Genomic DNA, 22,384 nt, shown 5'->3' with positions numbered 1-22,384 from the left:
TACGCTAGTAGCGAAACAAATACAGAAATCACACTGCCCCATGTGCAAGTTCATCAGCGCGGAACTCGGTTTTCATAAAAACATGGATGCAGAACGAAAACCAACGATTCTACAATGCTCGCTTTTAAAGCAGGAGGGTTGCGCTACAGCTCCACGCACAGAGTCAACGTCGACCCCGAAGGAAGGAATCCTCCATATGTACATATGGTACGCTGATGAAGGCAAGCCCCTTGTGCACTCTTAGGCTCGACCTTAATCTCAAACTAAGGCATAGACAATTTCGCAAAGGCCCTACAATACTGACTGGAAGTTAGATTAAACCTTGGCGAACATGCGCTCTCCCAGAAAACGTTCGACACTTTAGGCGTCTGGTTTGAGGAATGTAACTATACACATAATTGCGACAGCCCCTTGAGCAAGAAACCCACTGTGGCTTCTCACTCGGACAACAGCATCACTCGCTCTCGCAACCCACTGAATGCCACACCAACAAGACTCATACAATTGGATGCCTGATCCCCAAGTTGACACGGTCGAGGGTATTCTCCTAGACGGCGAAGGTAAAACTACCGGAGATGTTGAGTTGGACTTTCCTGAGTATCTCGAAAAGTTGCACTGTTTCTTGTTGTATAAGAACTCGCTTGGGTTCTTGAGAAACTACTACTGAAGTGCTTGGATCGCGAGACTAGACAGTATCAATGTGTCGGTGTTGGCCAGATTCACCCTGACTTTGCTGACCGGTGGGTTAAAAGGAATCAGCTGCGACGCATGGATCTGATTTAGGGCGAGTATGCTGGCACCATTCCTCGCCATCTATAGAATGTCAGCACTCAGCAAACAGTCGACTGATACGGTCTAAACGCAGCTGAGTGTTGCTGAAAAAGCGCTCTTTTAACATTGGTAAAGGTATCTACAGCTACTAGACTGCGAGACACTAGCGAGTAATTCTACGGACGAGATTTACCGCTAGATAAAGAAGATAACACAGCTATGTACACCTACTACCATCCCCACTCCGCTCATCACAGAACCACTAGAAGTGATTATGACCAAGCGGAACACCCAAAGCGCTCAGAAGAACCATGACAAGCGAAATACCAAGCTTTCCAGGCGAGCCAGCATCCAGAAGATCCAAGAACTCGTTGCGGATATCGCAGCCTGAAATGGGAACACCGTTGAACCTGTCGGTGAGGTAGTTGAGAACATCACCGGTGCTGGTCGCGGCCTGGGTGAAGTGCTCGCCGAAGGAGTCTCGGACGTATGTGATCGAAACACCCGCCTTGCAGAATTGGTCCACGAGCGCATCAGTGTCGGCGATGGGCGAAATCTCATCCTTTGCGGCCTTGTAAACGAAGATAGGCATAAACGGGGTGCCGTGGAGACCCATGGTCGCACCGGTCCTTATGGTGTTTTTCGAGATAGGGTCTACAATGAGTGTCAAGTCAGTCTTACTGTTCTCATACAGCTGTGATAGTTGGGGAGGGTCAAAGTCCCTGACGGGATGAACGTACCATCAAAGATCGCCTTTCCTTGCTTGAAGTATGAGAAGATATCCTGACCCGCACATGTTTTCACGTCGCCGTAGAAGCACATCTCACCAGCTTGGTTGAAAGCATCAGCTGTCTCGGGCTTGAGGCTGTCCTGGACATATTTTCCAAAGTCAGGGTAGGCGTTTCCCAAGCCAATAAAACCAACAGCAACGATACCAGCGAATAGACCCTTATTGATTGTGGTGAAAACATTGTTGACGTCAGGGGTCACCCCGCCGATGGCCATGCTAACAAAGGGGATCTCTGGGGCGTAGTTTGCTTGAAGCTCAGCAGCCCACTCCGACGCCAGAGCACCTCCACTATATCCCCACATCTGGACCTTTGCATCCAGCCTTTCGGGTGAGTTCTTGATCAATCTCAAAAGCTTCTGCATATGGACTTTAGCGGTAGGAATATCATCCGGACGCACCCTCGACATATTCGGCTCTGATTTCTCCCTACTCGTCTTCCACAAAGGCCCCTCCGTGGTAAAAACCGAGTCCCCCAAGATACTGCTAAACACATTATGTGGCGTTTGACCTTTGGCAGAGTCCGTAAGCTGATCTGCTTGAATAGCCTTGATGTTCTCGGCTCGGTCGGTAATGAAGATGTCGCTACCTAGCAGGTTCATTTCGATTGTGCTGCCCGGTGTCGAGAGGACTTCCTCGCAGACGTACTCGACGAAGTGTTGAGGTGGGGGCGCGCTATCAAGTTCCATGCCATGTCTAATCCTGTGGTTCACGGGGTGGTCAGTCTCACTGTCATGCGAATACTGCTAGCCGAAGGGTAGTTTGTACGGGAGGCGAGAAGCATGCGGGATCGATGATCTCGTCTTGTTACTATATTACAGTCTGGACGCTAGAATAAGAAGGAAGACAATTGTCACTGCTCTGTATAAGAGCAATTTTGAAAGACTACTCTCTGTGGTTGTTAGAACGCCTATCTTGGTGGTTGACTACTGGCCAGTTCGAAGTCTTGCTGAAAAGAGAATGCAATGACTTCCTCTAGGTGCGCAAGGACCGGCCCACCATGTACGTGCTCAAGTAGTTCGACTCCAGCGTTAGACTTGCTAGGAACTTGGAGGCAATCAAGGAATTGGACCACAGCTATCATGGTACTGAGCTCTAAGTGGATTATAGATTAGTAAGGAACATTTAAAATGGCTGGATCAGAGATCAAGTCGACTCGGTGGGACTCTCGATGCGTCGATTCGGTGTGATGTCAGATCGGCATCATCTCGCATAGGCTGATATGGGGGGAAACCGGATGAAGCTAACGGAACGACTTCGGATAGAGCTATATATAAACGCTGCGGTAAGCTTTGCCGTACAACGGTAAGGTACTGATTCGCGGCCTTGTTGTGATGCCTTTACCCCAGCCACCGGCTCAGATCATAACACTCTAGCTCAGAATGGTTGGACATGTCGTTGTTCTGGTAGTCGTCTCCCTCTTATGACCGAACTGCGAAAACAATTCATGTCTATCTTCATGGACCTTCTTCTCAAAGGGCTACCCATCATCGCCAAATGTGCCTTCGAACCAATCATCACTGGCCCTCTACTTGGCTTGGTGCTATACATCCCAGAGCAGACATGCATAAACGCCTTGGAAGCAACATCCCTCTCGCATGTCGTTGATGAATGCAATTTGCTCTGTGTACCGGGGTTTCTACCTACCATCGGAGTAGTCAGAAAAAACAATGCAGCTCTAAATTTATAGGCGACAAATAACTGGCAGATACGCGCAAGCCAGGGTTGGAACTGACCCTCTGAGATCGTGATTGTTACAGGAGGATGTAGCGGGATTGACAAGGCCATCGTGGAGGCTCTCACTTCGCACGGCATTCGCGTGGCAGTGCTCGATGTATAGGATGCGCCTGAGGCATTCGCATCAAACGAATTGCTGACGTACTTTCGTTGCGACGTCTCCAGCCCTACAGTGATAGCGTAAACAGCCGATAACATCCGCAATGGCCTTGGCCATCCCTCAATTCTCATCAACAACGCCGGCATCACGGGCTCTCACACCATCTTGAGAACCCTAAGCGAGTTTCTCAGCTGTATCTTCGACACGAACATCTTTGCCCACTGACGGCTAGTTCAGCAGTTTGTGCCGGATATGGTCGCGAGCGTCAACTCGTTTCTGACAAACTCGGCTAACGCGGACTATGTGGCAATCAAGACCGCGGCGTTGGCGTTCCATGAGGGTCTTACGAGCGACCTGAAGATCTGGTACAAGGCGTCGGGTGTCAAGACTACGATTGCGCATCCAGATTGGGTCCGCACGCCCTTGATTGAGGAGATGATCTTGAGAAGTGGCCAAGACCCAAAGATTCTCGAGAAGATGTTGATTTTAGAGAAGGGTGCTGAGATCATAGTGAGGCAGACCGTTAGCAGGCGTGGTGCGCAGCTGTTCATCCCTAGTATTGCGGTGCCTATATCATGGTTGAAGGGGTTGCCGAATTGGGTACAGGAGGTTGTGAGAGACGCGTTTGGGAAAACGAGTGCTGTCACCAGTAGTCCGATGATCGCGTACTAGATGTCAACACTCGATCAAAACGTGTATTAGAGCACTGACGCGAGGTTGAAGTTCTAGTACTGTCGTTTGCTTGCTTGTGCCAGCTTTGTCGTGAAGGCGGTACCAGTTGTACGGGATCTTGCCAAGTAACGTTGGTTGCGTTTCAACTCTCTAGACCGCTACAGTTCTTCCCAGGTACACAAGACTGTATGCCGGAGTTCTGAGAAGTGTCGAGAACACATGAGAGACTTGTTGCGGTGAACCGAGCTGGGGCGGGTACTGCCGGTGCGAAGAAGGGCCTTTTCGGCTGCTTGGGGCATGGGCCCATGTCTAGTCAAGAGCTCGGTAGGATTCCTATGGCTAATCTCATGGGCTTTTGATTCGTGTTCCGCTTTGGTACAATACCAGGAAACCTAGCTGGGCTACTGTAATGTCGAGTGCGGTTACTTGCATGACAGGAATGAGGCGTTACCAGTACGGGTATTCCAAACAAACCTAATTTGCAGGACCAGAACTTTTGCTTATCGTCCACGTTTTCTTGGCTCTGTAGCTTTATTCGACGTCTTCGCACAATCGTGAGTTCTCTGGACCAACCATCGCGTTCCGTTCAGTGTTGCAGTCCATCCATCCATTACCCAAACATGGCTGCCGAATCTTCTCTGGCCGAGACGCCAATCGGCAAATACTTCGCGTCCATGGCCGAGATGGGCGTATTGCGCGTCTTTGTTGAGCACAGCATTTTCGACGCCATTCCAGAAGAGGGAATCTCCCTCAAGGACCTTACGGAAAAGCTGAGCATAGAGTACAAACTTTTGGAGCGCTTCACGGCCTTCTTCCTCGCTACCGGCATGCTGACTAGCCCGGGACCTGGCCGTGTGGCACATACACGGGCGTCAAAAGCATTCACTGACCCCCGCATCGCGCAATTCTATTCATACCTCTTCGACAGCTTTATGGGGCCAACGATGCGGTGGACAGACTACTTCGAGGCAAACGGGCTCGCTGAGCCGGCTAGGTCGAATCGTTCGCCAGGCGGATTTGCGCTGGGCATGCCCGATAAGACGGCGTATGAGATCATGGCGGCGACACCGGGGTTGGCCACAAGGATGAATGGGACGATGGCCATTGACGGTGATATTCCTGTCACAGGGGTATATGACTTTGGCTGGGTAGCTGCATTTGCCGCGGAGAACGTCGATCCGGAGAGGGAGCTGATCGTTGATGTTGCTGGAGGAAAAGGTCAGGCGTTAAAGGCTATTTTGGAGGAGACGCCTGCGATTCCTGCCGCCAGGTGTGTTCTACAGGATCAGCCGCATGTTATCGCTGAGGCGGTGGAAGAGCACAAAGATTCTGCTGTTCTTGGCCCCGTGAAGAAGATTGGGCACAGCATCTTTGGGGAACAGCCCACCAAAGGTACGGAAATCGAGTCCTATCCTCTCGGGATACACGATACTTGCACTGGGAAACAGGCTGACCGACCACTCTAGGTGCTCTCGTGTATTACATACGTCGCGTCCTAAACGACTGGTCCGACCACGAAGCTCTTCAGATTCTGACAAACGTGCGCGCGGCTTGCGCGGAAGACTCACGCGTGTTGATTGCTGAGTATCTGCGCCCTGAACAGCCAAGTGTCTACACTAGCACCGTCGACATGTTCATCTTAAACATCGGCGGTAAGGTGCGCAGTGAGAAGGCCTTTTCCGAGCTTGCGGCGAAGGCGGGGCTGATGATCGCGTCGGTGCTGAGACATGGAAAGACGGAGTCGGCGGTGGTTGAAATGATACCCCAGCCACCGCCGATCTAGCTGGAGTGTCGCGTCTGTGCGCACAGAGACCGAAATCCAAAACGTACTAGTTCAAACTGTAGACGTGCTCAGGCCGTTCCCTACGCCTCCGTCACTCTAGCCGGAAAATACAACTAGAAATCTGCCGAGCGTGTATTATCATACATAAACTGCTAGTTGCTGTTATCGGAACGTTCCTCGGCCTTAGCCTCTCACCGCCATAGCTGATCTGGATGCTGTGATCAAATTGTCCGTCGGCCGCGTCGGCTCCTCTGTGGGTACCTTAGGTGCTGGCTGACGTGCAACAACGGCGACCGGATATCTGTAGTCGTCAACAAGTCAAAGGGCTCACAGAGCGTAGTCTCCAGCCAGGATCATGCATCTGCGGTGGGGCAGTGCAATGTTCCCACCCACAACTTAGCCGATGTGGGAAACAGTGAGACGGCATGCAATGCAGGGCTCGGTGCAATCATCTTCCATAGTTCACTTCGCAACTACTGGTGTTAGGCTGTCGGCCTAGGCAATCATCTTCACCAGTGGATGGGATGCTGACACTACCCGTATTTCGTATTCCTATACACGGTGAAAGTGCGTTGATAACAAGTGTTTTTTTTTAATGTGCGCGCAATGGGCTCTGCAACGACATGATCTCTTGATGCGCTCACTGAGTATTAGGAATTCCTCTCAGTCGGCTTCTTCGAAAAAGCATGCGAGAAGTTCGCTTTCTCAGAAAAGCACATGCGCTTTGCCAAACTAGACCTCGAAATCGACCCTTCTCTTCAGGGCTTCGAGCCTGGCAGCAACAACGTGATCATAGCTTGCAACTAATTCACACCACATCGGATCTCATGAAGTGTCTCCGCGACCTATACGCTCTCCTGCGCCCTGGCGGCAAGCTCATCATTATGGAGACCACCGTCGACAACATCCGCGATGGCATCATCTTCGGTTTGCTTCCAGGATGGTGGATGCGCGAAGGCCATTGGTGGGGAGGCGAGGATGTCGATGCTGTGCCCGGAGAGGATGAGGCACTGGGGCCTGTTCTGACCGAAGAGGGGTGGGATGCTGCGCTGAAGACGGCGGGTTTCTCAAGTGTTGACATTGTGTTTAGGGACAACGAATATAAATCTCGACACCGTGTCTCAACGCTTGTTGCAACGAGGCCAGAGGAGGCTGAGGTTGAAGCTGCGCTTGAAAGCTGGGTCATTATTGCGGATGCTGCGCAGGTTACTCATGCCGAAACGCTGATGGCGAAGCTCACCACAGTGCCGTGCAACGCGATCCACCAACATCGATAAAACATCGGCACATCTGTAAAAGTAACGCATATTGAGTTCAAATAGGTCTGTACGTATCGACATGTAAGTTAGTACACCAGTTCATCCGCGAAATAACCAACTTCAAGCTAAGTCGATTCGATTGACCAGCGAACTCACAGCTGATATGGCAAACCTCACGCCGGCGACAGCAGGGTCTGCGGATCCTCCACAACACGTAGGAGCCTGAAGATGTCTTGCTGTAATCCACGCTTTCTGAGAACTACCTAATCGGGTAATATATCTGAGGTTTGTAGGTCGTTATAGGTTTGTTACCTTACACCTGAGAAATCTTGAACCCACCCGGCAGTAGTTTCTGATAGACGCCAGTCGGATCGTACTTCTTCGCGACCTTCTTCATGAACGCCACCTTGTCAGCACCGTAAGCCGAAAGCGGATCCTGGTCCTTATCGGCATAGTTGAGATAAAGGTATTCCACCGCTGTACCTTTCTCTGTGGCAAAATTCTGAATGCCGTCGGTCAGCATCTTGCCCTGAGTAATGAACAAGTCATCATCCTTCGCCTCAGACCAAAGCAGGTATGACTGATACATGATAAAGTTTTCAGTGTAGCGTTCCAACCCAAGCACGTTGCTGCCTCTGGCTGTACTGTTCGCCGTGTAGCTTGTAGCAAACACCTGATGTAAGCACGAAATGCGCCACTGGCCAGACACCTTGGCTCGAAGCTCCGTAAGCATGATGTCGTAGAGACGCGCGGTCTCTTGAAGGGTCTCGAGATCAAGCTTGAATGAGAGAGTGCGGAATTGAACTCTAACCACTTGCATTAGCGACGATCTTATACCTAGAACAACAAGGAGGCATACCGTTTGGTCGTATCACTGCCAAACTCGGCAGCAATTGCGCTCATTGGTTGGATCTTGGTTGAATCGCTGAGGGTGTTGTTGACGGCAAAGAACTCGCTATAGGCAGCTGGGCGCACCACGGGTCTGGTGTAATCGAAAGCAGCTCTTACGACGTTGACAGGGCTGGCTGTTGAGTATCCTTGGAACAGGATCAGGGCAGCGTTTGGATCCCTGTTCGGGTCAAGACCAAAATTGACAAGCGACTTGAAATGTTGGTTGACGGTGGATGCAGGCCAGGAAACAATTCCTCCCCAAAGGTCCTCGTTCTCAAAGGTCTCCATATCGTAACGTGTTGCGATGCCAAAGTTACTATTACCCCCTTTGAGAGCGGTGAAAAGATCAGCATTGGTCGTCTTGTTGGCATTTACGATGCGGCCATCGGCAAGGACGACCTGGAAGTTGATCACGTTGTCACATGACAGTCCAACGCGAGGAGCATAGTGAGAGATTCCACCACCTAGGAGGTAGCCGCCAACTCCGACAGTACTCCCTCGTCCTCCGGCTACCATACGTCCTAATGGCTCCAGAGCTGCGTAGACAGATCCCCATCTCGCCGCTGGCAAGATACTTGCAACCTGGGAATCAGCATTGTAGGTGGTCCCATTCATGTACAGAAGGTCAATGGTGACTCCATCGTCGACGTTGTTGGCACCAGGAATGGGAGTATGGCCACCTGATCGTACGGCAAACTTGCAAGTCTTCTGTACGCTAGCAGTTGTAAGAGCCTTCACAATCGTAGCCACTTCCTCGGCGTTTGTTGGCTGTACGATACAGCTGGGCGAAAGTCTGCTCTTTCCATCGAAGTAAGAGGCGATACTAGCATCGTACGCGTTTTGACCAGGGTAGGTTACGCGCTCGGCTACAGGACTCGAAGTCAGAGCTGTGCACTAGAGAAAGTCAGAAAAGCAACGCAAGGCGACACGAAGCTTACGCAGTAGCTCGACAAGAGGTTCTGGGCCGTATTCCCCACCTCAGATTCGTTCTGGGCGTGCGTTATGCTGAGAAAAGCCGCAGCGACCAAGGTAAGGCTCAGACAGAACATGATGGACGGACAGGCGGTGATCGGCCCTTAACGATGAAGACGATGCAGCTGAGAAGTCTCTGAGAACTCCTGAAAATGAGCTTTTTTGATCTCAATCTCGCGGGTGGGCCAAATACCCATCAAACATGTGATGAACCATTGACCCAGTTGGCAGAATCGCGGATGGCAGCAGCCGCAGATGATCTCTACGCTCCTTGCGGTCAAACCGGTAGAGGTCTCCGTACCGACATCCTGACTCGAGGACATCGAATCTGGAGTCTGCCGCAGAATTTGTTGCGGGCCTAGGCATTGTGAGCGTGGAGAGAATGGGGAAGGAGGAGATCCTGCCGGAGGAACTTACTAATCAAGACAGGCTAGTCCTAACTAGGTGACGCACGGCCATCTTCCCGGTGCCAACGGAAGTACGGCTGCGGCGTCTTCTCCACAAAAGGATCAACACCGTTGCGGCTCTGCCGTCTTATCAAGCGACACAACTCTTGATCCAATGAGAGCAAGTAAAAACACGGCTGAGCAGCTTCCCCTTTCCTGACCCTGCCCCGCAGAATTTCTCTAGTAGCAACGCTACGGCAATGCCGCTGTGCGGCACAACGGGAGCTCTAACTCAAGACGCCGTACGTCACTCGTGGTGGCTAGAGGGTAATTCGACATCAGTGCAATCCAGGTACTCGACGGAGATGACCTTAAGTTCCCAGGTGCACCGAGATGGAATGGATGCACAAGGCTGGGAGCACATGTGTCGCCCACACGCCAAGTCAAGAAAACTGTCTTCAGCTGGGCAAGGGAAAGAGCTGAGGTATTCGCATAGTGACAGCTATCGATAGAGCCAGATCGAGATCCATCATTACCACTACGGGCAATGATATGGACAGGACGCATTGCATTATGCTTGCAGCCTTACTCACAATTGCGGGACAGGAATTGTCCGGATCAATCAGCCTGCGTCGCTTGGATGATTACCATTTGGCTGGGTCTGCAAACCCAGTTTGTTTCGAATCCTTTGAGAAACCAGATTCAATTGAAATCATGTCTCCGCCATGTTGTTAAGTACACCCAGATTCGAGGGCTATCTTTGCACCAAACACGCCCATCGAAAGATGGTAGACCTCACTCAGCCAATCGTACCCGCACCAGGTGGCTATGTGGTAGACCTCGAGAACCCACAACGACGAGGTGAAGCCACCATTCTCTGGATTGGGATCGTGGGAACGGCCATTTCCACTTGTTTGTTGGCCGTTCGAGTGTACACCAAAGTTATGTTAGTCAAGAAAGTGTCATCTGATGACTGTAAGTTTTCCCTATATACGCGATACATCTTAACTAACAACTGCGCCAGGTTGTCTGCTCCTTGCATGGGTAGGCGTTTAGGATTTCTGCAGTCGAAGAAAGCTCTTGGCTGACATGATCTGGTCGTCGGTTGGCAGATCTTCGCCATGCCTGTACAGTCACTCATCATTTGTAAGTTCTATCCATTGCTTCATTTGTTCTATGGAATGAGATTGCTAACGGCATTACAGATAGGGCTCCAGCAGGTCTGATTGGCGTACATGCCTGGGAACTTACCGGCCATCAACTGAACACTATCGCGAGAGTCGGTCGCCCGTCGGCAACCTCGGCGGCATCTTTCACTAACTCTGAAGACCCTAGATAACGCTGACAACCACCTTACTGTACTCGCCAGCTCTCGCCTTCGCAAAGTTGTCATTCCTTTGTCTCTATCTGAACTTGAGCCCCGCACGCGGCTTCCGCGCTGGGGTCTACTTCACCATATTCGTCGTCGTCGGATCCTGTGTCGGCATCGTCGTCTCTTTGCTTGCAGCATGCAGGCCGTTTGCGAAGAACATCGATGTCACCGTCACAGAAGGACAGTGCTTGAACAAAGCGGCGTTGTACATCGCTACTGGAGTGCTGAACATCATCACGGACATCATGGTCATCATCCTGCCAATACCCATGGTTTTGAGACTGCAGATGTCGAAGGAGCGAAAGATTATGGTGATAGGAATCTTCAGCGCCGGTTCGGTGTGAGCTTTGAAACCCAGATGCGCGAATATGACTAACTCAGGAGCCAGTACATGTGTGACAAGTGCGGTGCGCGTCGCATTACTTCCTCCAATGTTGACTTCGAAAGACGCTTCCTGGGACACTGTGTATCCGAGTCTGTGGATGTAAGCGCGCAGCTTTCGTGAAGCATCAGCTCTATGCGTCCCTGCTAACAAGCTCCATTAGCCTTATCGAAGCCAGCCTCATCATCATCACCGGTTCTCTCCCAACCCTGCGGCTGTTCGTCAGGCACGTCGCCCCCTCTTTGATCGGCACTTCCGAAGCAACTCGACCATCCGCGACGCGCCAGGACTATAGATTGGAACTACAAGGACACGGAATGGCTGATGCGTATGATAGTGAAGATGGTGCGTCTGAGAGGGAGATACTCGGCACAGCAAATGACAATGGTGACATGAGAGGGTCGTCTTGGAACTCGGAGCACAAACGCTGCAACAAACAGCAGGTGCGTGGCTTGGAGAATGAGCCTTGACAAGCGTCTTGATATATTCTCCTTGGATAGGAAGATTGTCGCATCAGCCTCATGATTTGGATTCTATACCAACACATTATACTCCACACGGTTCGTTGCGAGCCTTGCTCTTCAATTCATGCTTCGTGGCGTTGTTTCAGCTGCTTTTTGGATATGCCATTGTGGAACTACCTTCTGGTATGCATTATGTCTCCACCTTGGTTAACGGCCGCTCTGATCATACCACTGGTGCACTAGTGCTATTGACAACCAAACTATACCCACACGTTCAAGCTAGCCAGCGGGGTACCTTGCATCCGCTCGCGCTATGGTAATGCGCCTCCTAAATTAGATGACAGCTGATCAAAAACATCACAATTTCTTGTCGGATGGACGGTGTATATTATTCGCGCGGGTATCAGCAAAGCAGGTTGAAAGGATGGCGTATTGGTAAGAATGTTTTGTATTCATCAGTCAAATATTTGATGCGCTTGCAGATTTACAAAGAAAGCAGCCCATAAAAGAGTGGCATCGAGGCCGTTAAGTCAGCATTGCAAGATCCATCCGTATCACATGTCGAATCTACCCATACAAGACCACCGGAGTAGCAGCAGCAGCCTTTACGACCGTAGACATGGTAGACAGGGGAATCCACCTAGCAGCCACGGATGCCTTACTCTGTACCGGCGCCGCACCACCATCATTGTTATTCTGGCAGGTGCCGCCGGAGCACTTGTGATAGATGCTTATCGCATTTGCACCGCCGCAGATCTGGTTGACATTGCCCACACAAGACTTAGTGCATGAGCCCATGATACCGGCTTTGGGTGCGTACTTGGGATTGAGGCTGTTGTTGCAGAAACACTCGTTGCCGTTCTCAGGCGCTGCGTAGGTGAAACCGCGGGAATCGCAGTAGTCGACGCAGATCTCAATTGACATGTAGCCGTTGAAGGTCCATGAGCCATTCATGGCGCGGTCGCTCACATTGTCGGAGCCACAGCCAAGGTACTCCCAGCCCTGGATTGCGGTCAAGTCGTCGTGGTCGGTGGAGCCACCGGAGTCTGTTGGTGGTGTGGTGTTGCCTGGGCAGCTTCCCGGTGTAGCGCGTTCCGGGCCATGGGTGACGGGGTTGCAGCCGGGGAGTGCAGCAAGCTTTCCACTAGTCTTCTCGTTGACAGATAATGGGATCTTGCAGTCGTTGCACTCTCGGTCGGTGAACATGGTCACGGCTGGGCAGTCTTCCACTGCACCCCCGGCGTCGTTGCAATTATCGACGGCATTCTGAAGCACCTTGACATCCCATCCGTTCAAGAAGTCGCCGTGGAAGCCAAAGCCGGTTGCATCTCCTTGGGCGAAGACGAACGGGTGCTTGCCATCAACCCACTGGTCCGCGAACAGGGCCGTGTCATAGAAGATCTCAAAGAAGATCGATATCATGTGCACAGGATACGAGGCCGGGCAGTTGCCGCTGTTGTATACATCGCCCTCTGGGTAGCTCATATGGCTCTTGTGATCTGCGGGATCAAGATTTTTTCCGTCCCAGCACTGAGGAAAGTAGACCTGGGCTCGCAACCCGCCTGAGCACGGGTAGTTGGGGAGACCGTTAGTTTCCGGTTTGTTTGCACCAAGGCAGTTGAATGAGATGCCCTGGGCGGCAACACTGCCGTCGTAGCTGCGAGTGAATGGGTCACCGGCGACCATGCGGAAGCCCTCCGGGAAAGCATGTAGTTTCTCTGTCTGATTGTCTCCTCGACGCTGAAGGTAATAGACGGTCATGCCGCCGTTGGTGTCGTCTGGGTCACCCATGACTGGAACAGGAGCAAAGCCAGATCCGTCCTTGTATTTGACATAAAGTTGCGGCGTCCAGTAATTGGACATGTCCTCCTGTAAATTGTTAGATAAGTAGCACGTGCAACGGGGTCACTGGCTCACTTTTATCGTGCATGACGAGCACTTGGAAGCTCGGGTGTCGGCGTAGGTCATGGAGGCTTTGAAGGCGGCTCCGCCTGAGATCGTGTGGACATGGCCAGAAACGGCTCCAGGATTGACAATGGGGTCAAGTCGCTCTCGGACAGTTCGTCCCGGGCAAGACATTCGGAAGAAAGCATCTGAGGAAGCAGCAAGCCCAAGGGCGAGAAGAAGATTGTTGATGCTGAACATGTTGGGGATGTTGTGAAGAGAAAGGGAGAGGGAGAGAGATAGTTGAAGGTGAAGGCGAAGGTGGTAGAGTGAGGTGCTGGTGATGAGATTGATGTGTTGAAGACACGAGCTTTATACGGAAGTGAAGGTATATACTGATGGTGAATGCTAGTACCAATCCTGTGTGACAGATGTCAGAACGGGAAAGCATGGGACACTAGAAAGATGATGTCGAATGTCTTTGTTCATTCAGTAGTCCCGAATCCTTAGATCGAAGATACCAGTCTAGGCTCAGAGATAGCATGTATCGGGCAGAAGAGATGAATTCAAGCCGGTGAGCGCTTAGGGTAGCTGCCTTCTCGCTCTCAATCGTCGCGCGTAGTCGGTTTCTGAAAGCCGCCAGACGGCATATCGCAAGCCTATTCTCATTACGCGTGACCTCACTTTCGAGTTGGAAAATTAGATGAAAGAGCAAATCGTGGCTTCCAGAATGGCTGTGAGACCTAGTGTCTGGATGCACGCTTCTGGACGTGTATCACGTCGCCAATTTGAAAGAGGCTATATCCTGGCGCCATTTCAAGGTTGTTTTAGCAGTCAGTCACCGATACGCGTCCAATTCCGAGAAACAATACTGAATAGCGCGAATTGCTGTATGCGATAGCGGTATATATGATCTGGTGTGCGGTCCAATCCCGCTCATGCGGAAGCCGCATGGCACATCGACTGAGATCTGAATGGCGAGTCCTATTTGATCGCAGCCGGGAGATGCCCAGCGTGGTGGTAGCTCTCGAGGAATCTTGGCTCCATCGACTATCAAGTTTTGGTCCCTGGGGTGAAACTTTGTCTGAGATGCAATTCTTTAGGACGATCGCAGTATCCGGAAGTAAGGCCTGCGACAATATCGCCTTTTCGACCTCTTGCAGACTACAACACCACAAATAAGATCTAAGGGAAAAGAGAGCTAAACTACAGAGTAGCGCTCATCGAAAGCTCTCCTCGAATTTTCTCTTAGGTTGGTCGCCACTGATTCAGAAGAGGTTATCCAAGTCAGCTCCTTGTGGTACTGCGATGAGCCACTCACCTCATGACATGTGGGCGACAAGCCACTCACAATTTCCACATCACCAACAATACAGACGATGCCAAAATTCCCCTTCAGATGATTGATCCCAGGGACCATGCGGAAGCTCGCCGTTGGCTCATTTCCAACTCCCGCGTTCTTGCTAGAGGCAGTTGCCGGGCGGCCGCAGCCCCGGAGTCGAGATGTTCGGGTAGCGATGAAGCTAGCCGTAAATAGCTAGACCGCGTTAAACGATTGCGATTGCTGACGCAACAGATGGCCCGGGGACGTCTCGGAGCCCAGTCCACGCTCCCCTGCAGGACAAAATCCCATAAACTCCTTCATGAACATATACACTATCCTCCACTCTCATCTGCCGGATGTGTTCCTGCAGCCTGAAGTCTCGTCGCGGACTTGTGCCTTCCATCCACGGGAGATGCCGACCAACGCAATTTTACCTTTCACACAAGCCCTTCGATCTCTTCTGACCTTTGCACCCAGGCCCTGATGAACTGTCATGCCACTCGGCCACCATCGCTGCATTCGACCAAAGCACGTCGGTGACACAGCAAAGGTATCAGCAGCCACCGACCGAATTATCGCGCTGATAGTGCTCTGTACCACAGTGCAAGTGGGGTTGATTAAGAGGCGAGACAAAGACCGGTATCCACCAGGTGGCGCATCACTTGATACCTACGAGCACTTCAAAGTGCATAGCGCATTCTGACCCCAGGTCTTGGCGCTGTCTTCAACGAACTGGGATTTCTCTTTCTCGTGACATGTTCCTCGATCTTCTAACGCGACGTGGTTGCTGGACCGAGCCGGATTCGCGAGTACCATGGTACGAATCTGCCTGGAAACAGGTCAACAACGCTGTTCAAAAGACCAGGTTGATGGGCATGAAAGAACTACAAGTCCAGATTCAGGGCGTTCGTCGCATGCAATGTTCTCTACGATCGTCTTCAGCAGGATGAGAGAGAATGTGGGGTACCACCGCCCTTTCATATGAGGTCTGTGCATGCCGCGAGAGCCGACGACACTTTAGACATCACTACGGCCTACTGTAGTATGTGCGCCGCATGCAGGAGGTCATATTTCCGGAACTTACGAGGACAGCTTGTCTGAGTCGTCCGCCTCGCTCGGAGCATCTTTCTTGAATCGTGTCGTCGGGTGCCTAACAGACACAGTCAGCAACCGCACGTCGATTTAGGCCTTAAATTTTGACATGTGCTTCCAGGCAAGCGCGGCCCGCATCTTTGCGCCGTTGACGACGAAGCTCAACGTTAGCCTGCCTTCCATCGTCCAGACTCCACCATGTGAACTACTCGCTACTCGCTACATGAAAGCGCTATACTCACTTCAGCAGCATACGCGATTATACCCAGAGCTCTGGGAATACGCATATGGAGGGAGCAAGCGTTGATACGGAGCACGAGTCTTGGCATTACCATGTTAGTATCTACCCCCGATACGGGGAAAACTAGTAACCATCAACTCTGGTATCTCAAATTCCGGTCGGGTAGGCTGATAGTGCTGTAGATCTACTGACCATGCGTCATTCTCTTCTTACACAACACGTGCTGGGCTGGTGCAGGCTGAGCTGTTTACTCCTGCTGACAACTCATTATGCTAGCTGGCTGCAACGACTATCGTCTTTGTTGCGCAGTATGGTCGAGTTACGCCATAATCCACTTTTCGCGTGAATCATGGCCGCCATGTCGTCAAACCCAGCCAGTATCATCCTTAGAACGTGCGTTGACACCTCATCGTACATCGAATCGTACTGATATGATACGAAACTTCACCCATCTAAACTGTCAGCCAACTATCGAATGCGGCGCTACCCCAGTATCGACAACAATAGGTTCCTTGGAGTTTTGACCCGTCGAACCTTCTACTAGCAGGTCGATCAGATGTAGAGATGCAAGAGATGAATGACATCAAGCCTTTGAACGAGCATCGCTTGGCACTATCGCGTTGTCTCCACGCGACAGTCGTACGACCAATACTTCATATCGGCCCTTTTGTGAAGGAGTGAACGAGCTTGGCTTTCTGGCTACAAGCAGCCGAACACTATTGCACTCATCACTACTACGGCTATACTCGGGTACTCAGGAAATAGTTTCACGAAGGAGTTGACTAAAGCCGGTCCCACTGAGTCCTCCGGCGGCTTTGCTCTCTGTTGTCGATAAGGCCACGCCAAGCAGACCCCTCCAATGATTGGTCTTCTAGGCTTAAACTTGCGTTCTCTACAATCTGGGTAGACGGTACGGGCGATCGGTTAACGCAACGATATCCCAGCACCCCATATCGACGAGACCTCTTAACTGGTAAGCCACCAATGAGCTGATTTTCAAATGGTCGAATCACAGAGTAGCGCGATCGGGTGAATTCTCGCAACTGAAACGAACTAGCTTTTGCGGTCCCAATGTTCACTTCAACAGCTTTCAGCCACCGCATTCCAGACTCTGGGTCTCCTCGCGTGAAAACGGGGTGGGCTCACCGCAATTGCCACCGTGGGCCACCACAACACCAACGGGTGGCGGAAGCTATGCGGAACGTAAGCCCTCGTAGTACCCGGAGCAGCTGTAAAGCTAACGGGGAGGCGGGTCTGTGATCGCGTGCAAAATACCAGCTGACAACGCGCTTTTGTCTGGTCGCGTTGAGGCTCAACATGAGGGGCATCAGGGGATGTCAGGCTTCGTGTCGGATGGTATGTCCAAGATAGCTTATTGTTGAAAGATCATAATCACCGCCTGAGTTCGATGAATACACTATCTAGTGTAATATCTCCTTGGTGAAGGATAGTACTATGTATGGAACAATGCGACACATAGTCTGTTAGCCCCTGGTGGGGATCTTGAAGGGAGAGGAGGGGCAGAGCTTGGTACGAACAGTGTTCTTGACATGACGACTCTTCGGCGTCCCAGACTGTGGGAAGTCTGCCGGCGCGGCAGTGTCGGCTCTCGCAACATCGGCATCCACAACACGATATCGCAGCGGTCGACTCGCTCCCGAAACGAGTTCTGAACGGCTGCCATTCTGCGACACTGGGACGGGCAACCCACGTGTACTCCGCGGAGCAAGGTCGCTTACACCTAGATCTAGAACTAAAAAGAGCTGACACGCTATCTTGAGGCCCAAGTGGCGAAAGTATCTACATGGCCAGTGCACATGAGCAGTTCTTCACATGCAGCAAGATGGGCAAGGAATGCGCGGGCACGTCAGATGTCAGATATGCCAGATCCGCGGGAGACGGTCCTCAGCTAAGTTTGCCAGTCTCTAGATGATTGGTCAGCAGGGGTCCGATCTGGCGCAGACTCATTGCAACTCTTGGTACACTTGAACATGCGCTAAGCCTCACATCATTTCTTTCAGCCTGGATATTGCGGAACCATCATTCTCCACCACGTTTACTTCCACCCGCGCTGTTCCAACGGCTCACTCGGCGCGTGAAGCCACCAGCATCACTAAATAAGCTCACCGGTGTTAACATACATGCGCTTGCGTAACTTCCACCAGTCTGCTCGTCGCGCAATCTCTACCACGACCAAACTTATCCCGCCTATACGGGCGTGATTAGTCTTCGTGTAAATACGCCAAGGACGAAGACTAAGACAGTAAAATTTCGGAGTGACCGACGAAAGAGGGGACATGGCATGATATTCGTACAAAGAGACGCAGGGACTATTGCCTGAGGAAGGTTCGGCGTAAGAGGGAGGAAGAAAGGGCTGAAGGTTTTGCGCCCAAGACCCTAGCGAAGCGAGCCTGTGTTCTCTCCCATCAATGAATCGATGATGGCCTGACCACCAAGAAGGAAGACAAGGACGAGCTGAGACGTTTTTGTGCTGACAATCAAGGCGCGGAGATTTAGCCACAGGCCGCAGGTTACTGTTGAGTCCAGCTCGGTACCAACGAGAACGTTTCCCACTCGCCCAGCTCAGACGCCCTCTGTAGGAAAGAACGCGTCTGGACCGCTCTGCATCGAAACACCTCGTTGCGTGGCAGAGGGTGTGGCAGTTACTTTTGGAAAACGTGTGGCGGGTGAGGCTGAGATCTCGATGCAGTATCGCGGTGAACGAAGAGTTGACAGCTCTTCACCGTCCACGCCACCCGCAGTCTGAGACAGCATGAACGCACGTGGAGACAGACCAGTCGAGACGCTCGCTCGCACTGACAGCTGTATTGCGCACATAACCCCTGTCTGTCCCTCTCTTCGTCTTTCCCTATCCAGCGAAAAAGCGCGCTACAGAGGAAAAAGCAAGCTCCTAGCCACCTCTCCCTCTGCTCGGTGCCTCTCAAACTCCTAGCTTCACTCGCGAAAGAAAAAGCAGCATGCTAGTCGCCCCGAGGGGGAAGTAGGGTCTTGAACCTTGTTTCCCTGTCGTCACATCTCGTTGTAAGGTACCGAGCAGGCGTAGTCTGGATGGCCTTCCGCGGAAGCAGACACCCTGAACCTGGCTAACATCTGTCGCTGACGGTGGTGAGACCAATCCCAAAGTAGACGCATTGCTTCTGATGGAACTGCGGTGGGTATGGGATGGTGATCATTACGGGCGATCGGCGGTGCTTTTCTCATCGTTCGTTGATTGCGGCTATACGCTATTCTTTTGGAACTGTGGGTTGCAGGTTTAACCCCTTGATTGGTGTTGAGGGCGTGTAGAGGTTCGAGTGTATATATGGAGGGTACATTTCCCTTGTAAATGATCACCATCCAACCATCAGCTTTCATCTACTCTCATCAGCTCATCTGATCAGTCATCTTCTACGATCTCAACCAGACTTGGTTTTGTACATCATCACCAACTTTACCAACTGCTTTCCCACAGCAGCCACAGACACATCGCACACTGAGGTATCACAACCTCAACAAACAACCAACCACACACATCATCAACATGCCATCAAAATACTTGACAACACTTCCTCCCTGCCCGGGCCCACCACCAAACCGACCTCTGCCCCCGCTACCCTCATAACGCACACAACACATATACTTGAGTGCGGAGTGACAGCGACGACACCTCAGTCAAGTCAAAAGGAGAGCAGGAGAAAGCAGAATACCCAACACATGTACGATTACGAGTACCGATACGAAATGATACCGAAGCCGCGACTTCAACTTGGAAGGACTTGCGCGATGGGAAGCAAGGAAGGAGGCAGGAGGAGGGTGGGACTGGGAGTTGATTCGATTCTTGAGACTTCCTAGAGTCTACCTGGCTCGTTGTACGAGATTCTATTCTATGGGGAGCAGTTTGAGGAGAAGGGACGGGTATGGTAGTAGCTTAGACAGCGAAAACAACCCGGTTCAATTCAATGATGAAGTTTTGTTCACTACAATCATCAGTTTGCGCATACTCATCTGTGATGAATAGAATCCAATATGTCATGCACCTGTCCGCTGGCACTGCGATAACGCAGAGCGACGAGCCATTCACGATCTTCGCAAATCATGGCCGTCTCAGACGATAATCTATGCTCTGACGGGAGACATCGCGATTGTCAGAACACTCCATCTATCAATTGATCGCCCAATACAGTGATGAATCATTGTCGCATGCAGTATACAGACCGCTTTTTATGACGACTTGGCATGCAACACGTATCAAGTGACTTCCCATACAGCCTTGCTTCCTAGCTCCACCCTGTCAGATCGCAGAGCATACATGCAACATGCAAGATGATCTGCTCCAGTGTGTCGGGCAGTTCTGCCCCACCCCTACCCCCAGCTTATCAGATCCTCTAGCTCACCGATCCACAAGATCAGCATTGCGAACACCTTCCTGCGGACCGGGACGTGTACCTTGGTATACTACGGCTCTCCAGCTGGAGTAATATTAACCGACGGAAGCATGTAGCCTACGTAGGAAGGAAAAGAAGGAACGTTCAAAATGATCACATGAGGATGTTGCTAATCCTGTTCCATCAACCACCAACGGCTCTAGCCTCGTCCTACTTCCCGTGTTCACCGATGGAAGCATGGAGGGGAAAAGAAATGTTCGAGTTGTTCACATGCGGATGTTGCTATTCCCGTTTCAATCACGATTCCGGATGCCGCAATATCCTCATCATCCCCATCTTCATCCGCGGAAGCAAGCACCCTACGAAGGAAGGAAGGGAAGAAGCAATGTCCGAGTGATCACATGTGGATATTACTATTCCCATTTCAGTTTACCATATTGACTGCCTCAACTTCGTCTTACTTTCCATGTTCACCGGTGGAAACGTACAGCCTACGAACGAAGGGTGGGAAGAAGAAACAACCGTATGCAAGTGATCATGTGCAGATGTTGCGATTCCCATGTCGATCATCTACCACACCTATGGGACGTTGCAGTGCGCTCATGCAGATGATGCTGTCCCCATTTCATCTACCATACCAACCGCCCAGCCATCTTTTTACTTTCTCATGTTCATCGACGGGAGCATGCAGCCTATGAACAAAGGATGGAAAGAAGGAACATCCAATTAACCATATGCAGATCCATGGCTATTACTATTCCCATTCTCGATCTATCACACCATGTACGATGCCCACATCTACTTTCCCCCAGGAAAAACCAACCCATTATCATGCCTCACCTTCTCCATAACCGCCAACGTATCCCTACTATGCCTCTCCAACCTCTCCAATGCCTCCTGATCCCCCTCCTCAATACACCTCGCAAACTCCCTCGCCTCCTCTACAAGATTCAATTTCTCAGGCTCCTTCACCCCCTTCACATCCTCCCTCGTCTTCTTCTTCGGGTCCCAGAAGGTAATCTTGTTGATATCCGTGATGGTGGGTACAATCAGCGTGCCTTTCTCCCCGTAAATCTCAGACGGGGCATCGGAGTTGTAAATCTTGCTGTGGCAGAGATGAACAGTGAAGTTGGGGTATGTGAGAATAAGACGGCCGCCGCCATCAGCGCCTGTGGCGATCTTGACGGGGAAGTATTGCGACGAGGTGGGTGCGCCGAAGAGGTCGATGGCGGCTGCGACGCAGTATACGCCCAAGTCTACAAGCGCACCACCGCCCATCTCCAAGTTGAAGATGTTGGGGACCTCGCCTTGGAGCACTTTTTCGTAACGACTGCTGTACTGCGCAAAGGTAATGGATGCGCCGTATAGCGGACCTAGGTCAGACATCTTCGATTTCAGCAGCTTGAAGTTTGCTTCTTGGATGTGGCGGAAGGCTTCGACTAGTACGATCTTCTTCGACTTGGCTAGGGCGAAGAGTTCGTCGAGTTCGGCGACGGTGCTGCAGGAGGGCTTCTCGAGAATTACATTCTTGCCTGCGTTGAGGAGCTGCTTGGCTTGCTCGTAGTGCAGGATGTTGGGGCTTGCGATGTAGACGGTGTCGATCTTGTCTTGGGCAAAGGCATTCAGGTCGGTATAGGTATTGACTTGCTTGTCGGAATATTTGGATGCGAATTCTTTCGCCGTCTCTTCTTTGCGTGAGTAGACGGCTGAGAGGTTGTATTTGCCTGTTGCGTGCGCGGCCTCCACGAAGGAGTGAGTGATCCAGTTGGTTCCGATGATGCCGAGGTTGATCATATTGGCGGTTCTTGTTTGATAGAAGGCTTTGGTATGCGTTTGAGAAGGAGTTGACCTGGTATAAATACGTTGTTCGCGTCGAGGGGCA

At 51.5% G+C, this 22,384-nt stretch overlaps 11 protein-coding genes across 11 annotated transcripts; 5 read left to right on the top strand and 6 right to left on the bottom strand.

The window, feature by feature from the left end:
• Window positions 1-680: 680 nt before the first annotated feature.
• BKA58DRAFT_330624 (lipase) lies at window positions 681-1,878 on the bottom strand. The gene is made up of 2 exons (XM_046168156.1): window positions 1,512-1,878; window positions 681-1,425 (listed from the first exon to the last, which is right to left on the bottom strand). The coding sequence occupies exons 1-2, from the start codon at window positions 1,861-1,863 to the stop codon at window positions 1,034-1,036; spliced, it is 744 nt and encodes a 247-aa protein (XP_046032149.1). The 5' UTR covers window positions 1,864-1,878; the 3' UTR covers window positions 681-1,033.
• Window positions 1,879-2,788: 910 nt separating this feature from the next.
• On the bottom strand, window positions 2,789-3,875 carry BKA58DRAFT_33745 (uncharacterized protein). Its single transcript, XM_046168272.1, has one exon. It carries the CDS (start codon window positions 3,539-3,541, stop codon window positions 2,936-2,938), a length of 606 nt encoding a protein of 201 aa, XP_046032148.1. The 5' UTR covers window positions 3,542-3,875; the 3' UTR covers window positions 2,789-2,935.
• BKA58DRAFT_33778 (uncharacterized protein) lies at window positions 3,479-4,138 on the top strand. The gene has a single exon (XM_046168280.1). The coding sequence runs from the start codon at window positions 3,648-3,650 to the stop codon at window positions 4,065-4,067; it is 420 nt and encodes a 139-aa protein (XP_046032147.1). The 5' UTR covers window positions 3,479-3,647; the 3' UTR covers window positions 4,068-4,138.
• Window positions 4,139-4,531: 393 nt separating this feature from the next.
• Window positions 4,532-6,193, top strand: BKA58DRAFT_33747 (O-methyltransferase-domain-containing protein). Its single transcript, XM_046168275.1, has 2 exons — window positions 4,532-5,459; window positions 5,534-6,193. The coding sequence occupies exons 1-2, from the start codon at window positions 4,688-4,690 to the stop codon at window positions 5,848-5,850; spliced, it is 1,089 nt and encodes a 362-aa protein (XP_046032146.1). The 5' UTR covers window positions 4,532-4,687; the 3' UTR covers window positions 5,851-6,193.
• On the top strand, window positions 6,194-7,537 carry BKA58DRAFT_33748 (uncharacterized protein). The gene has a single exon (XM_046168276.1). It carries the CDS (start codon window positions 6,537-6,539, stop codon window positions 7,125-7,127), a length of 591 nt encoding a protein of 196 aa, XP_046032145.1. The 5' UTR covers window positions 6,194-6,536; the 3' UTR covers window positions 7,128-7,537.
• Window positions 7,423-8,894, bottom strand: BKA58DRAFT_306116 (FAD binding domain-containing protein; the record flags this gene model as incomplete). Its single annotated transcript, XM_046167095.1, has 2 exons — window positions 7,423-7,915; window positions 7,969-8,894. Coding segments are annotated over 2 exons (1,419 nt in total), but the record flags the coding sequence as incomplete, so codon positions are not given.
• Window positions 8,895-10,143: 1,249 nt separating this feature from the next.
• BKA58DRAFT_435004 (uncharacterized protein) lies at window positions 10,144-11,582 on the top strand (the record flags this gene model as incomplete). The annotated part of the gene is made up of 7 exons (XM_046173304.1): window positions 10,144-10,333; window positions 10,383-10,402; window positions 10,471-10,504; window positions 10,564-10,637; window positions 10,694-11,070; window positions 11,119-11,214; window positions 11,276-11,582. 7 exons carry the CDS (start codon window positions 10,144-10,146, stop codon window positions 11,580-11,582), a joined length of 1,098 nt encoding a protein of 365 aa, XP_046032143.1.
• A 450-nt stretch (window positions 11,583-12,032) lies between these two features.
• On the bottom strand, window positions 12,033-13,655 carry BKA58DRAFT_352795 (uncharacterized protein; the record flags this gene model as incomplete). The annotated part of the gene is made up of 2 exons (XM_046168582.1): window positions 12,033-13,445; window positions 13,494-13,655. 2 exons carry the CDS (start codon window positions 13,653-13,655, stop codon window positions 12,144-12,146), a joined length of 1,464 nt encoding a protein of 487 aa, XP_046032142.1. The 3' UTR covers window positions 12,033-12,143.
• A 997-nt stretch (window positions 13,656-14,652) lies between these two features.
• BKA58DRAFT_448035 (uncharacterized protein) lies at window positions 14,653-16,211 on the bottom strand (the record flags this gene model as incomplete). Its single annotated transcript, XM_046174257.1, has 5 exons — window positions 14,653-14,983; window positions 15,219-15,453; window positions 15,518-15,613; window positions 15,869-15,934; window positions 16,119-16,211. 5 exons carry the CDS (start codon window positions 16,209-16,211, stop codon window positions 14,856-14,858), a joined length of 618 nt encoding a protein of 205 aa, XP_046032141.1. The 3' UTR covers window positions 14,653-14,855.
• A 4,406-nt stretch (window positions 16,212-20,617) lies between these two features.
• BKA58DRAFT_374768 (uncharacterized protein) lies at window positions 20,618-20,931 on the top strand. The gene has a single exon (XM_046169364.1). The coding sequence runs from the start codon at window positions 20,660-20,662 to the stop codon at window positions 20,897-20,899; it is 240 nt and encodes a 79-aa protein (XP_046032140.1). The 5' UTR covers window positions 20,618-20,659; the 3' UTR covers window positions 20,900-20,931.
• A 55-nt stretch (window positions 20,932-20,986) lies between these two features.
• On the bottom strand, window positions 20,987-22,354 carry BKA58DRAFT_374767 (uncharacterized protein). The gene has a single exon (XM_046169363.1). It carries the CDS (start codon window positions 22,294-22,296, stop codon window positions 21,301-21,303), a length of 996 nt encoding a protein of 331 aa, XP_046032139.1. The 5' UTR covers window positions 22,297-22,354; the 3' UTR covers window positions 20,987-21,300.
• Window positions 22,355-22,384: the final 30 nt, after the last annotated feature.

This window comes from Alternaria rosae (assembly GCF_020736505.1).
Source record: "Alternaria rosae strain MPI-PUGE-AT-0040 chromosome Unknown BKA58scaffold_1, whole genome shotgun sequence".
Classification (NCBI taxonomy): domain Eukaryota; kingdom Fungi; phylum Ascomycota; class Dothideomycetes; order Pleosporales; family Pleosporaceae; genus Alternaria; species Alternaria rosae.
This window is presented reverse-complemented; position numbering and strand designations above follow the sequence as displayed.